At 50.0% G+C, this 15,318-nt stretch overlaps 1 protein-coding gene across 1 annotated transcript in view; it reads right to left on the bottom strand.

Annotated features, from left to right (window-relative positions):
• Positions 1 to 2,082: 2,082 nt before the first annotated feature.
• SKIC8 (SKI8 subunit of superkiller complex) overlaps positions 2,083 to 15,318 on the bottom strand; it is a 14,734-nt gene continuing 1,498 nt past the window's right edge. The window contains exons 2-10 of the mRNA XM_027769236.1: positions 14,305 to 14,374; positions 13,526 to 13,631; positions 12,978 to 13,150; positions 8,165 to 8,313; positions 7,867 to 7,960; positions 6,933 to 7,026; positions 5,265 to 5,357; positions 4,554 to 4,632; positions 2,083 to 2,358 (exon numbers count right to left, since the gene is read on the bottom strand). Of these exons, the coding sequence (XP_027625037.1) occupies positions 2,269 to 2,358; positions 4,554 to 4,632; positions 5,265 to 5,357; positions 6,933 to 7,026; positions 7,867 to 7,960; positions 8,165 to 8,313; positions 12,978 to 13,150; positions 13,526 to 13,631; positions 14,305 to 14,374 (948 nt within the window). The 3' untranslated portion in view covers positions 2,083 to 2,268. The remainder of the gene's footprint in view (positions 2,359 to 4,553; positions 4,633 to 5,264; positions 5,358 to 6,932; positions 7,027 to 7,866; positions 7,961 to 8,164; positions 8,314 to 12,977; positions 13,151 to 13,525; positions 13,632 to 14,304; positions 14,375 to 15,318) is intronic.

Raw genomic sequence — 15,318 nt, 5'->3', positions numbered from 1 at the left:
CTCTTCCTTGGCTGGGGTACCGAGGGCAGGGCTGCTAATGTGACGTTCAGGATTGAGACGCTAGATGATCCTCCACAAGGAGTGAAAGCACCCCTGTGGGCCGGACGTGGCTCCATGCCATGCCGGGTTCTGAGTGGGCCACACTTGTGGGCAGCAGGGCCAACCCATCCTCCTGCTGTGCCCCTGGGTGTTGAACAGCGTGTGTGTCCCTCAGCGCTCCTGGAAGGGTTCCGAACCTCCCGAGCCCGTGGCAAGGACACATTGCTGTTTGCCTAGGACCCCCTTGTTCTCTGTGGTCTGACCACTTCCTTCACAGCCTTTGCAATGCTCTTCCACCAAAGTGCTTATCGTAAGAACACGAGACACTGCTGCCCCAGCCCAGCGGCTTCTCTGGCGGGGCCCTGGATGACTGCAGGTCTGGACATCCAGAGAACCTGTTTCCACCTCCTCCTCCCAGATTTGATTTGACTCCTCCCAAAGGACGTTCCTCTGACTGCACAGCCATATTACCAAGGACTTCCTGCTTGGGTGATGTCCTGGTGGGGACTGCACGAGGTTCTGGGGGCTGCCAAGTGTCTGGACCGACTGAGTGTCCATTCCAGCTTGTCTGGAGGGATGAGGTTTTTGTTTTTATTCCTGGCAGGAAGATGTAGTCTGGACTTAGAGTAATCCAGCCTTTAGCCATTACCGGTAGCTCAGTCGCTCCTTTCTTTGCCACGAGATCATGCACAGAAGCTGCAAACATCACAGCCACTGGGTACAGCAGAGGCCACCTGTCAGGTCCACCCTTACTTGTTTCTATGGAAACTTGAGAGTTGACTCAGACCAGGGATCTTCCCTAGGAGGGTCTGGGGACAGATCAGACCCACGGCAGGTACGGTGACCCAGCTGGTGGCCCGGGTTTCCACAGGACATTGCTGGCTGGGGGTGGCACTTGCTGACGTAGAAGAGCCCGCCTGCATTGGGTCACCGGTCAGGACACATGTGGAACCGATGCGCCCAGCTAGTCTGTAAGTGGACCACAGCGCCAGGGTGGCGTTTCTGTGCAGTGGCCTCCTGATAAATGATGGCCCAGGAACTCCTGTTCAGTGGACGGTGGAGCAAAACCACACTCGGCTCCTTGTCGTGTGAGTGGAATTTGGAGGGTGTTGCTTAAAAACATGCTCCACCTGTACCTGTGTCACTTTAAATTAAATCGAGCTGGTGTAAGAGACACGTAGCCTTGCTTTTTTCCTTTCCTTCTTGAGCGGAAACAGGAAGTGCCAGCTTGCCTGACAGTGGCTCAGTAATGGGCTAAAGTCCTACCCTTATGGAGCTTGTGTTCTAGGGGTGACTGAGGGGGCGAGTCACCAGGTGGTGGTCACTGCTACGAAGAATGAGCGTGAGGGCAGAGGTGGGAGGGGTGGGGAAGGCCTGCACCCAGAGCCGACGCTGGGACACACCTGAACACAGGGAGGGAGGGCTCCGATAACCCGGCAGAGCAAGGCCAAGGGCCAGTATGATGTGGTTCTAGGAGGGGGAGCTGAGCAGGGGCCTGAGGGAGCCTGGCCTTTATCCTGAGGGTGGGGTGGAGCAAAGGCACAGGCCCTGCCTTACAGGAGTGAGACTGATAGAAGCTGCACACACCTTTCCGGTAACCTGCATACCAAGTCCCCAGGGGGCTGCGGAAGAGAAAACGGTGCAGGAGTGCTGGGATGACAGAGCAGGCCCACCACGATAAGCTCATCGCTCAGCCCTAGGCTTGTTCGGGCAGCAGCTACAGCAGTCTGTCTCCCGACGTCTCCCAGGGAGTGACGTTCTCTGACACCAACAGGGTCAAAGGCAGGGAGGGAGGGGACGCTTACATCATCTCGCTTGAGGAGGAGACAGGACTACAGAATGCTGCCACTCGGTCCCATCTCAGGCCCCTCAGGACCCTTGTGAGAGTGTTCCCGCAGCTCCTGGGAGCTGCTGTCCTAGCGAAGTGCCCGTCAGTCCCCTGGAAGAGGACAAAGTCAAGGATTGCCTGCGTCTCGTCTCTAAGGCACACCTTCCCCTTTCTACCAGCAAAAGGGAAAACAACCACGGTCAAGAACAGGGGAGTCTGCTTTAAGAACCCTTTATTTATGTTACAGAAGAACGACGTCTCCAATACACGAGATTTACCGCGCATCAGCCGAAGGTCAGTCTCTGCAGTCATATATGCCACATCTCCTAAAGAAGCCTGAACAAGGTAACGAACGTCATCGAGCTGCACAATCTGCAGCACCAGCCTGGAAGACCACTTGTCTAAACCGGACAGTCATAGATGTGAATCTCCTGGTCATCGCCAACAGACACAATTTTTGAACCATTTCCATTGTATTTTACTCCCCAGACCTGCAAATTAAAAGAGCGAGTTCTGCCTTACTCTTTATATGAGATGAATGTCCTCGCATTGTTCTGAATCAGAAACGCTGAGGGGGGGGATGTTCTCGCACGTTGTAAGTCGGTGAGACTGGAGCCTGTTGTTGAACCAGGCACCGTCCACTGCTGCTGCTGTTCCCGTCCCCTCCCACGTTCCAGAAAGCCTCACTGCTAACAGGTACCAATAGAGACAGCCACAGCCCTTCCAGAGATTCAGAACGCGGCGGGGTAACGGGATGCCATGGAGATGAGCCCACAAGGGACCAATATTTGGGCTTCTAAGGAGAAAAATGCCCCAGCTGCCCTGAGGTCGTCCATCTCCCCGTGCCCACCCCTGCAGTCGGTCGTTCTCTGTTACCAGAGGCGCATGGAGCCTGCCCATCCCCAGGAGCTAGACAACACAGTATTGCAGACCGCTGATTTTACTTGCTGTACCCAAGGCAGAATGGATGTGGTTTCTCTCATCGGGAATAGTCTTCCAATTAACCGGAGGTGATTCTGGGTCAGCCTGTCAGCCCGACCTGAGCTAGGTGTCCTGGTGCCTTTAGTGTTCGACCATGGGACAACTTCTACTTCAAACACCCAAAAAAGCACTGCACCGACCCTCCCCACACAGCAGCACAGCCAGCCAAGACTTCGAGTTCAGCGTTTAAATCCAAGAGTAGAGTATCAAGATTCAACCTCCTGACTTTACTGGCAACAAGTTAAGATTAAACGTAAAAAAGGCCGAATATGTTAGTTAAAGTTGCATTCCAAAGAAAAGCAATCTCAGGGATCATGTAAAACCAATGAAAAGCCAGCTTCCTAGTGCCACCCCACCCTTCCAGCTTGCTACAGGGTGCTTGCAGAAGACAGAAAGTAAGAAATCTCAGTCCGGGGCTATGGCTACAACGCAGCCCCTTCTCCATCCTCTTGGGATTTTAGCCATGCATGCACACATGTCTGGCACGTTTTTCAAGCCAGCGGGTCCAGGACTTGAACTATGCAGTTAGCCATGTGGGATCCAGCTGTCTTAACCACCATGCCACATACCAGCTACCCCCACGGGCATTATTTTTTTCATTTGCTGTGCTGACTAGTGCCCGTTTTTCACTAAGGCCCTTGCTGCTCAGAGTGGTTGGGAGCAGTAGTCCTGGGCACTCGTGGAAAAGCGGAATCTCGGGCCCCATCACGGACCTACTGAATCAGAACCTGGGTTTTAACCACACCCCCAGGAGATCTGTGGGAAGGTACACTCTCCAACTCCTTTACTGTCATTCTCACTTTGGCACAGAGAGACCAAGACTGCTAGAGAACGGGTCTCCTTTGCTAAGACTGAGGTGGAAACAAAGGGGATCGACATCATGAACGTTAGACAACTTGTAAGAATCACCGCTTCTGCGATACTGGGGGGATCTGCCAAAAGTTCATGGAAAATATATATTATGAAAAATCTGCATGGATTTTCTTTCCCTTTTTTTTTACACCAAAATAAACCTCCTTAATTCCATTTTTCTTTTTTTTTTTAATTTAAATTATTTATTTTGACTAGATTTTAATTTGACTGAAGAGGGACAGAGAGAGAGAAAAAGTGAGAAAGGAAGCCGCCAAATCTAGGACTCAAACCACAGTCGGCCACGTGGGAGTCTAGAGCCCTTAACCACCACGCCAACTGCCAGCCCCGTTAATTTCATTTTTCTAAAAATTCTTTGAAGTCTCTTCGTATTTTAAAAATTGCATCACTTCTTTGGAGAGTTCTAAAAATGGTAAGTGATGGTCATGTTTAAACAACGAAAGCTCCTGGAAGGGGAAGGTCCTGAGCCAGCCCTGGACCCAGAAGAGGGCCCCGGCCTGCCACAGGCACCAGCTGCAGCGATTTCCAAAGACGGCACCCCAGGCTGTACCACCACGGGACGTCCTGTTCAGTGCACACCGCCATATACACGCTTTCTCGCCTGTGTCAGGACACACCTCCTGGGCCGCTAGGCCGACAGCGTGTCCTGGCCGCCACACCACGGACTGTGCCTGGGAACGGGCTACAGCCTTCTAAGCGCACAGAGTGGCTCAGACCCAGGGGTTGACCTGTCTCCACAATTCAGCCAAGTTAAGAAAAGAAAACTTTTGGTTCAACCGTCAGACAATTCCAGCAACCTAAATACAAAGAAATTCGAATGTTAATTATGCCGTACCTGATCCTGGTGATCAAAGAAGGTGTGAACACAAGTCCTCGTTCCAACATCCCAAACTTTTACACTCTTGTCGGACGAACTGTTTTCAAAAGTGAACATTACCATCATAAATCAGTTTTTACTTATGTCTGAAGGTGGGAGGAATCTGAGCAAAATGCCACACTGCCCCACGGACGTATACTCTTTACTCTGCAGAGGGCCCTACTGCAGGGGGCAGGGGCTGGTGTCCCTGGGTGGCTTTCCCTCCTCCCAGGGCAGCTGTTCCTGGAATTCCGCCTGCCTGGCCCTCAGGCGACGTGTTCTTGTTAGAAGCCTTGGACAGTCTACCTGTTTCTGAATGGGGGTAGGTAGGCCTATAAAAACTTCAAAATAAAGGCTCCAAACGACCTCTGTGCAATGCCTCTATGTCACTGTCTCGTGGCCACCCTGGGCCTGAATGACACTGGGTCTATAAGCACATTTTACAAAGAGACTAAGTTACTACTGGGACACAGGTATATTCCTTTGAGTAACTGGGCAAAGGCCGAGATTTGTAACTGTTCAGAAGAACTCGTTTGTTCCAGCTGAGGACAGCTAAACTACTTAACGTTTTACAATCACAGAAAGCAGGGGCTACCTAAATTACTAAGGGCCAGCCTTCAGGTGATAGGGCCTTGTCAGTTCACATGTCCTCTTCCTGGCATTTTGGAAGCTGCTAGCAACTATAAGTACCTGGAAACAAAGTGCGTGTCATCAGGGCAGAAGGCGACATTCAGCACCCAGGAGGCGTGGCCACTCAGCGTGCCAGCCAGGTTGGCGTGTTGGCTGGAAGGGAAAAAAAGTCCACACAAAATGGAGATGTCTGCATTCAGAGCAGCACCGCCGAGCTGGAAAGTGTATTATTATTATTATTATTTTAACTGTGTACTATTTAGCTTTATTATTATTTTTAAATTTGACCAGGGAGAGATGGGGGGGGTGGGGAGGGGGGAGTGAGAAAGCAAGCCACCAGGTCTGGGACTTGAACCATGGTTGGCCATGTGGGAGTCCAGCGCCTTTAACCATCACACCACTGCCGGCCCCAGAGAGTGTATTATTAATGCTGCCGTGTAATGGAGTAAGCCTGCTATCCTTATAATGACCGTGTTCCCATTCGAAAGCTGCCCTTTTCAATGGAGCAGGATCTACTGCAGGGGCTTTCACAGCGGCATTAACCCGAGGTGCGTGGACGCCACCTGGTGCCAGTAAGACCCACCACAAGCAGAGAGCTCGGAACTTGAGGCAAACAGCATACTACACTGAGGCTTAGCCAGACCCTCCTGAAACTAAGAAACAAAACCATCGAGATGGGGGCGGGTGTACCAGCATCTTTCGAAACGGGGCCAGTGCCTCATGTACAGGGCAGCATTGTGAGGATGTGGCTTGGACAGGCTGGTTTAAACCAAGGCAGATCTGATTTTTAAAGTGGGGCTGAATCACCTATGGTGGGAGAAGAGCTCTGCCGTTCCAAAGCTGTGAGTGCAAACTCCACACCTTCTGACATCGGCCACGCAGATGCCGCCGAACGTAGGCTAGAAGGAGCCATGCCCCACGCCCAAGTTTAAACTTCCAAAACATTCCCACAGGCCCAACAACAGACACGGCCGGGCATGGTCAGGGTGGTGCACACAGGTGTCGCCGTTCCAACATCCACTGCTGGAGCACGGAAGAGCACAGACGGACGCAGTGCTTTTGAATGCCATTTGTGGATGCGATGATCCAGAGGCATGCTACAGGAGGGCTGATCACAGTCACAGATCACAGTACTGCGGACACTTAGCGAACACGTGACAGGGAGCAGCTCAGGGGGAACAGGAGTGGGGACAGAGAAGAACAAGTGGAAACAAGAGAGAGGAGCCTGCCTGGTCTCATGATGACAGAGCATGACCAGGAGAGAACGAGTACCTCACTTCTACACCGGAACTCAGGAACCCGCAAAGAGGCTCCTCCTAGACCTGCAGGGGGCTTATAAATGGACAGCACCTTGTGTAGGACAAGGGAGTATCACTGGAACAGCCCCACCCCAGGAAGAGGGTGCTCTAATGTCTGGTCACTCCAGGCCCGCTACCACCCACGGCACCATTTCCTCAGCGGTACAGTACTTACCTGCCCCAGAGTTTAATCAGTGAGCCCCAGAGAACGAGTTTCCTGAGCAAAAGGGACAAGTGCCTGATCTTCCCAGGGAGCCCTTGAGGCACCTGCCATGCTCAGACAGGAGCCCCGAGGAGGGCAGGGGTGTCTGACAGGACTGGAGCACAAACCTTGGCTAAACCCAGCAGACAGATCAGCACACTCCCCAGAGGGAGGGGACAAGATGGGCATCAGCCTTAAGTGAGACTGGGGATCCTGCCAGTAACTTACACATCATAGATCTTGATGTAGCCATCATCTGAAGCAGTGACCAGGAGCTGAGAGTCCGGGGAGAAGGTCAGGGAGCGAATAGGCATGGCATGGCCTGCAATTCAGAAAGGCTCTTGTTAATCTGGCCGACCACCTGCTCCTCCTGAGGTTTCCCACTGCCCTGGGACCTTAATGACCACGAGTCACTGGGGTGCACTGCTCAGGCCTTCAGCCAGAAAGAGGAGGATACCGACGGGCCATCCCTCCTCACGTTCTAGAAGCAGCCACAGCCTACCCTCTCCTCCTGGAGCCTCTTCTCCTCAGCCACCTTCCCTGACTATCTGAATCTCAGCACACACTGCTCTAAAAACCTGTTCTGCTGGCAACATGGAAGTATGCAATGCTTCTGATCTGTCAGTTTGAGACACTGCTTCTGATTTCTAAATCTCAACAAGGGAGAGATGTTACAGTGCCTTCCTTGATGAGGGTAAAGGACAGACTACGGAAGTAATGCATTCGCCTCGTCAGAATTCAAAACGGCACAAAAGGCTCCGTCACAGTCCCTGTCCTGCCCCGCCCCACGCTTCAGCTGCCCGGTCCTCTTTCCCAGGGTCACCTGTGTGAGGGGTGGGCACCAGACTTCCATCTACCTCCATACTGTCAACAAAAAGTTCTTCCCCAATCATAAGTTCTTTAGAATCAAAAATGACACAAATGAAGACATTCGTATGGCTAACACATGGTGAACAGTTAAATCAAAAGTAAACTTGCATTTAACAGTTACAAGAGCTAATATGTCACATGGCAAGACTAACCCTTGAAAGTATTTCAACTTCACAACTGAGATCAACATTTTCGCAGGGCCAATGTTCATTTGCCATTCAGCGGCATTTTAATGGTTCTTTCTTCCTCTGTGACCTGGTGACCCAGTTTGTGCAAAACGAGATAGCTGTACCTTCCAGCGTGTGCAGGAGTTTTCCAGTTGCAATATCAAAAATATTGATGATTCCGTCTATGGCGCCGCTGGCCAGATATTTCCCATCAGGGCTCTGTTCAGAGAAGCGGGAAAATGAGCGCTCTGCACCCCACGTTGGCAAGCCCTCCCTGCCACACAGAGTGAGTCTCCTGCCAGCAGTGGGTCCACCTGGCCAGCCGGCAAACCACACTGGCGAGACCAGAATCCGGGGAAGGGACTCCCACGGCTGGAAGAGGACAGGAAGAATGAGGAAGAGGCAGGAGCAAGGCTTCCTTACGTATGCAATGCTGAGGATGAACTTTCCTCTCGTGTCCAGAGAATATTCCTTTTTTCCACTTTCCACACCAAAAATGTTCACCTTCCCCACATGTGTTCCTGTGGCCAGGTACTGGGAGTCAGGAGAAAAGGCCAAAGTCCAGGCATCCACTGGACAGAGAAAAGGGAGAAGGGAAAGCACAGTGAGAAGACACGTGACCTTCATTTTTAAGGCTCGTGTTTTACCAAAAGATACTAGTTTTTACATTAGAGAAACAGCGTCCTGATTCAGAAAATCAGGTTGATGTTCATTCTTTGCCAAGTTTAACTTTAGTTTAAGGGTTACTTAAGTTTTTAATTTAAGAGAGATTTTTGCTATAGAGCATGTGCACTCGCCAGAGAGACAGAAAAGTGAGAAATCACCCCTCGGGGTGGCCATGCCGCAATCCCTTCTCCTCCTGTGGGACAACAGAGGTCAGGGCAGTGGCCCTCCCCACCCTCCTTAGGCCATGGGACAGTGGGAGAGCAGCTCGACTCAGGGTGGACCCCAACCCTAGCATGGACCACCACATTACAGGTATTCCAGAAAGTTAGATTACCTTGGCGATTTTCACACACATAGTCGAAGTAATAATGAATCATTTAACCCTATCACTTTACTTAGGAAAAGTTTGTCTTAAAAATGAAATTTACTTCAAAAGCACTCAATTAACCAACGAGACCTGAAAAGGCTTTTATCACCTTCTCAAATAACTGCTTGTCAATATCTAGCCTCACTCCTAAACGACAGCAGCACTTATTCTAATAGGACCGCATTTCCTCATTTGACTCTCATTAGCCGTTTACAAGAATAGTTGGTAGGAAATCTGATTCTTATTCTTCCAAGTTAAAAACAAAAGTCTAAATTATTTCTACATTTACCCATTAACTGTTCTGCACTATAGAACTTTCAGTACCAAATGTCCTTATGCTTGAAATAGAAGGAATTAATTTTTTCAATTTTCCCAGAGCACAGTTCCCTTGCTGGAGAGAGACGGAGGGAGAGAGGAGGAAGCACCCTCCCATGGTGGATGGTCACGTCGAATCCCTTCTCCATTTCCCCTCTTGCGATTTTAGGCACATGTGTGTACACGCCCAGCGTGCTTCTCAAGCTACGGTTTCCAAAACTTGAACTGTGCAGTCAGCTACACGGGATCCAACCACCTTCACCATGCCACAGGCTGGCCCAGAAGGAACACCTTTTTAGAGAGATGTTTGCTATAGTGCACATGTGCTTGCTGGAGAGAGAGAGAGAGAGAGAGAGAGAGTGAGAAATCACCCCCCACGGGGGATGGCCACGCTGCAATCCCTTCTCCTCCACTGTCCTCTTGGGATTTTGGGCACGCATTCACACACGCTCAGCTGGTTGACTATGTAGGAGTCCAGCGATGTAACCATTATGCCATCTGCTGGTCCCCAGAAGGAACACTTTTTAAAAAATGATTTTATTGACCTTTATTTTCTTTACCTATTTATTTTAATTTGACCAGAGAAGGACAGAGTTAGAGAGAAAGTAAGAAAGCAAGCCACCAGGTCCAGGACTCAAACTGCAGTCAACCATGTGGGAGTCCAGCGCCCTTAACCACCACGCCACCTGCTGGCCATGAGAAGGAATACTTTTTATTCCCCAATTAACCCTTGGACTTAAAGTTTTCATTTTAGTATCTGCATAATAAATATTTCTTTCAGTGACTTAGTTTTGCACCATCACTGGAAGAGCTGGTTTCTCCGACCTGGGGCATCTTAAACCGCTGGATGCTGAGCAGCCTCTATTGTTCCCACTGTTCTTTTCATTTAATTAAATTTATTATTTTTTTAAAATTTGACCAGAGAGAGAGAGAATGAGAAAGCAAGCGTCAGGTTCAGGACCCGACCATGTGGGAGTCCAGTGCCTTAACCACCACACCACCTGCTGGGCCCGTCCCCACTGTTAACCGGCTGCTGCACGGTCACAGCGTGGCCAAGGGGCCAAATGCAGGAGCCCCTCTTCTTCCTCATTTCCTTCTACTTCCTTGCTTTCCTCTTTAGGATCTGGGGTGTTCTCACTTCTCTCCCTTCGTGATGGTCACATTCTCCACATTTTCAAGACAAGATAGGACTTAAAAGTGTCCATTTTGCCCATGTGTATTAGACCTACTGAGGACCTTTACCTTCAGATGAATTCAGCTGCTCTTCCACTTTTTTTTTTTTTTTAAGAGGTTTTGGCCTATGGGTGCGTGTGCTCACCGGAGAGAGAGACAGACAGAGCCAGTCAGCGGAAAGTGAGAAATCACCCCCCAGGGGAATAAACAAGCCGTAATCCATTCTCCTCCCAGGATCTTGGGCAAGCATGAACACACTGAGTTTCAAGTGACTAGGTCCGGGACTCGAACTGCGGTCGGCCATGTAGGAGTCCAGTGATGTAAACGTTACGTCATCTGCTAACCCCTCCTTTCACTCGTGGAAGCAATGCTTGCTTGTGTCATCCAGGTTCACAGTAAATGACCTGCTCTGGTTTTCTGCAGCTTCCGAGTCAAAGAGGAAATAAACCCACCCTCTTCGCTCTTTTCAGTGCTTGTCCTCCCCTCCATAACAGGACCTTCAAGGCCTTGCGTGCTGGCAGAGTGATGGCCTAGGGCGCTGCCCAGCAGGGAAGGCCGGCTGGGTACAGAAACTGACCCTTCCCTGGGACCAAGTCAGCACTCACTTTCAGCTGCGGTATGCCCAAGGCCACCCCCATGCAGGGACCACAGTGTCTTGGCCTTGGGAAGTCTCAGCTGCCCAAGAGGAAAGGCAGCAACAGTTCTGCCTCCTCTCTTAGGTCACTTGTTATACAGCAGAGTCTTAGTGGACTTTGCAGGACAGTTTGGGGATCAAGTCCTGTGTCAATCATTAAACAAGGTGAGGGCACAAGCAAGACAGCCACCTGGTGAGTCAGAGAGTGTCTGGGGAGCTCTTTTCTATATATATCCAAGTCCATGCACACCAAAACCTGCCAGGCGGTGGATCCAAAATAGGAACTGGGCGTGTGCATTCTTTTTTTTTAAGGCAGGTTTTTGTAATAGAGCATGTGCACCCGCCAGAGACAGAATGTTGAGAAATCACCCCCTGGGAGGATGGCCATGCTGCAATCCCTTCTCCTCCATTCTCCTCTTGGGATCTTGGGCACAGATGCACACCTATCTGGCATGAGTTTTAAGCCGCCGGGTCCAGGACTCAAACCGTGGTCAACTATGTGGGAGTCCGGCTACGTAATCATTATGTCATCTGCTGGTGCCATAGTTAGGGCACTGGACACTCCCACATGACCGGTCACGGTTCGAGTCCTGGACCTGGTGGCTAGTTTTCTCACTTTCCTTTTCTCTGTGTCTGTCTTTCTCTGGTCAAATTAAAATAAGGGAATGATTAATAAATAATTATTTACCAAAAAATAAAAATAAAAATAAAAAAGCTCCATGGGTAAGAATTCTAGACAAAGAGGACTGCGTCTGCGGGGAAACGCATTCCGTTTCCGGACATGCCAGCCTCGTCAGCCCTGGGACCCTTATTCTTCCTGGCATAGGAACAGCCTAGAGTGGCTATGACCATAACAGGCGGGAGGCAAGTCCATCTGGGGCTCCAGCCAAGAGAATCGTGTTGATGACACGCCTAAGCAGCTCTCCCACAATCAACCCACAGAAGGGTGTGCTGGGGCCAGCAGCTGGGGTGGGGGGGTGAAGGCACTGGATCCCACACAGCCAACTGTGGTTTGGGTCTTGGACCTGGCATCTTGGAAAATCACGCAGGGCACACATGTGCCTCCCGAGAGAGTGGAGAAGGGGCTGTGGTACAGCCATTCCCACTGGGAGGCAACTTCTCACTTCCCCTGTTTCTGTCTCATTCCAGTTGTGTGCACTCTAAGGCAAAGACCTAAAGAAAATGAAAAGAAGTTGTGCCAGGGAGATGCCAGCTACCTGTACCCTCTAGCATTACCACCCTCTCTGGCAGAACAGGCTCTGTGCTCTGAAGGCCGTGCAGTCATTCATAAAGTGAGGCTCAAAGGGGTCCTGAGACGTGCTTCCTACACAGAAATGCAGCCCACCAAAGCCACTCAGCCTTACGAGGTGGCAGACAAGATTATACTGTCCTACAGCTCTCCAAAAAAAAAAAAAACAAAAAACCACCAAATTTGTTTCTTGTCATTTCAATCACATATTAGAAATCAGGCACTTTATTTTTCAACAATTAAAAAAGATTATTTAACTTTCTTTTTCAATTTGACCAGAGAGGGACAGAGTGAGAGTGAGAGAATGAGAGAGAGAAAGTGAGAAAGCAAGCTGCCAGGTCCAGGACTCGAACCATGGTCGGCCACGTGGAAGTCCAGCACCCTCAGCCACCATGCTACCTGCCAGCGCCAGGCAGTTTAGTTAATAGAAATTACCATGGTGCAGGTCGACGAGGACACAGTGTTTTATGTTCCAGGCTTCTATAAGGCAATGACTGTTGATTCAGAAAATGGTAAAGAACCTCCAACCATCTAAACACAGGTCTATAACCCCAAACTAGCAATCCTGAGAGCCAAAGGGCTCTGAAAACTACGTAATACCAAAATGCACGGGCGGCAAAACCTGACCTAAAAGCTTTACTCACCTCACTCAGTAAAGAAGCTTAGCTGCAGAGCTGCTAGTGTTTGAGCAGAGCACTATTTCCAGCCCCTCTGAAGACGGCACGTCACAGACAGTTCATGCACTCCCATCACCCCTCTCAAATCCCAAAACTTCTGCACTGTGAAACACACCTACCACTGGAGGTTTTGAAAAAGGACTGTGAGCTCTTACCAGGTCCTGCATCTATAGACTTGATCTGTTTGCCGTTTTCCAAGTCCCAGAGCCGGATGTGAGCGTCGAGAGAACTGGACGCGGCTATGGGCAGGGTGTGGCTGATGTCCACAGACACCACCCCCAGCTGATGTCCCTCCAGACTCCACTGCAGGTCCAGCCTCTCGTCACACCTTCAAGGTAGGACAGAGAAATGGAGCTCGTTACACACAACACACAGTACCTGCGGCTGGGACTCTGGGTCCGGGAGTGCGCGCTACCAGGAATGCACGGAACATGGAGCCCAGAGGGGACCTGAAGGGCCATAGGACACTGGATACAGCCAGGCTTCACCTTTAGGACTTCTGATTATTTATTTTACTCTAGGGCTTTAGTACCAGATAAGGAGGAAACGAGAGACAAAAAATGAGCTGCTGTTTACATTATCATATTGGCATTTTCCCGTCTAGAAAAAAAATGACTATTTCTGTGATTACAACTTGGAAGTCCAGCAGCAAGACCTTAGCTGCCTTTTTGCCAAGGCTGTATGTCAAGGAGGAGGCACTCACCATTTCCAGACCTTCACCAGGTCGTCCAGGGAGCCTGTGACCACCGTCTCAGAGTTCTCCTTCTTGTTTGTCCCCCAGGCGACGGACCAGATGGCATCGTCGTGGGCTAGAAGGGAAGTGCTTCGTTTATAAAGTCTTTGTGCATGCGAATTCTAAATATGATGTGGTAAAATGAGGCTGAAATACTGTTCTGCGACTCTGAAGTAACATGTACTTCTATCTTTTATAAAGTGCATTAAGTGCATTGTTTTATAAAGTGCTTTTCTATAACAGCTCTCATGGCATTTGTGGGGGCATGTATGAAAACTGGAGGTCCCGGGCTGGGTGTCCCCCGTGCGGTGTGGTCATCCCTCCCTGGACGTTGTTAGTTTTTAAGCATACTTGGTCTCGACTTCCTCTGCCCTGATCCTTCACACTTGGGAACTTCATGCTTGGACAGCATGACACATTTTTTTTTTTTTCTTTTTTCGAATTTGCTGTAGGGTGTGTGTGCTCACTGCAGAGGGACAGGAAGTGAGAAAGCATCCCCAAGGAGGGATGACCACACCGCAATCCCTTCTCCATTCTCCTCCGAGGATTTTGGGGCACACATACATGCTCACATATCCAGTGTGTTTTTCAAGTCACTGGGTCTGGGACTTGAACCGCACCATCGGCCACACAGGATCTAGCTACTCTAACCACCAGACCATCTGGCTGGCCCCCAAAATCTTAAAAGACACCAGGGACAACAGTTTTCACATATGAATTTGCTTCAGGCAAGCAAGCAGGCTACTTACCTTGTTCTTGTTTGAAGAGAATACTGTACTGAAAAAAAAAAAAAAAAGACAAAAAAGAAGCCCCATTAATCTGAAGGTCAGATTTTATATACCCACAATCCCTCCCTGAAACTCTCCCCTGCAAGTACTACAGATACAACAGTCACCTCAGTGTTAGTACTTCTGCTGCTGCAGCCCTAAGCACTCTGCAAACACCCTGATCACTGCTCAGGCAAGATCTGCATAATCCTTCCAGGAAAAGTTATTAAAAATTCTTAAAGAAAAGGATGCTCTCCCTTCTCCTACTATAGCCCCCATTGCCTAACCAAAGACTAACAAGTTGAATTTTCCTTCTCTGTTCCAACCACCAGGAAGCTCAGGGTCCAGTTTGCAGCTCAATGTTTGCAGCTGTAGCCCTCACAGCCTGCATAACAACCTGCTAACTTGTCCCTGCTCTCATGATAAAGGCATGTTCTTCCTGCCCCATCTCCTCTCCTGATCTCTGGGGGGGTTTTGTGTACAAATTCATTAGACTTATTTATTTATTTATTTATTGTCATAGGGCATGTGTGCTCACTGGAGAGACAGAGAGAGAGAGAGAGAGACAGAAAGCCAGAAAGTGAAAAATCACCCCCGGGGGTTAACGGCCATGCCACAATCCCGTCTCCTCCAGTCTCCTTTTGGGATTTTGGGCACGCACGTACACACATCCTCTGTGATCCATGGTCAACTATGGGGGAGTCCAGCAACGTAAGCATTACGCCATCTGCCGGTTCCTATGTACAAACTCTTTGAAGCTTCCTCAATCCTCCCGAAAACGTGCTAAGGACTTAAACAAATACTCCTGTCAGTGTTACCCATTTCACTAAAGCCACCTAACTGTGATGCCTAGGTTTCCAGAACCACCCAGCTCTTCGGGGGCAGCACAAGAGTTTCAGGCTAGCTTCCTGACTACATGGCCATTCCACTGGGCTTGAACTTGCCCAAGAGACCAGCTAATGCTCCCCCCCCCCCCCCCCAGCCCTTACCTGCTGT

This window comes from Tupaia chinensis, unplaced genomic scaffold (assembly GCF_000334495.1).
Source record: "Tupaia chinensis unplaced genomic scaffold, TupChi_1.0 Scaffold000078_1, whole genome shotgun sequence".
Lineage (NCBI taxonomy): Eukaryota > Metazoa > Chordata > Mammalia > Scandentia > Tupaiidae > Tupaia > Tupaia belangeri.
Note: the sequence above shows the minus strand (reverse complement) of the source record. Positions and strands in the feature narration are given on the sequence as shown.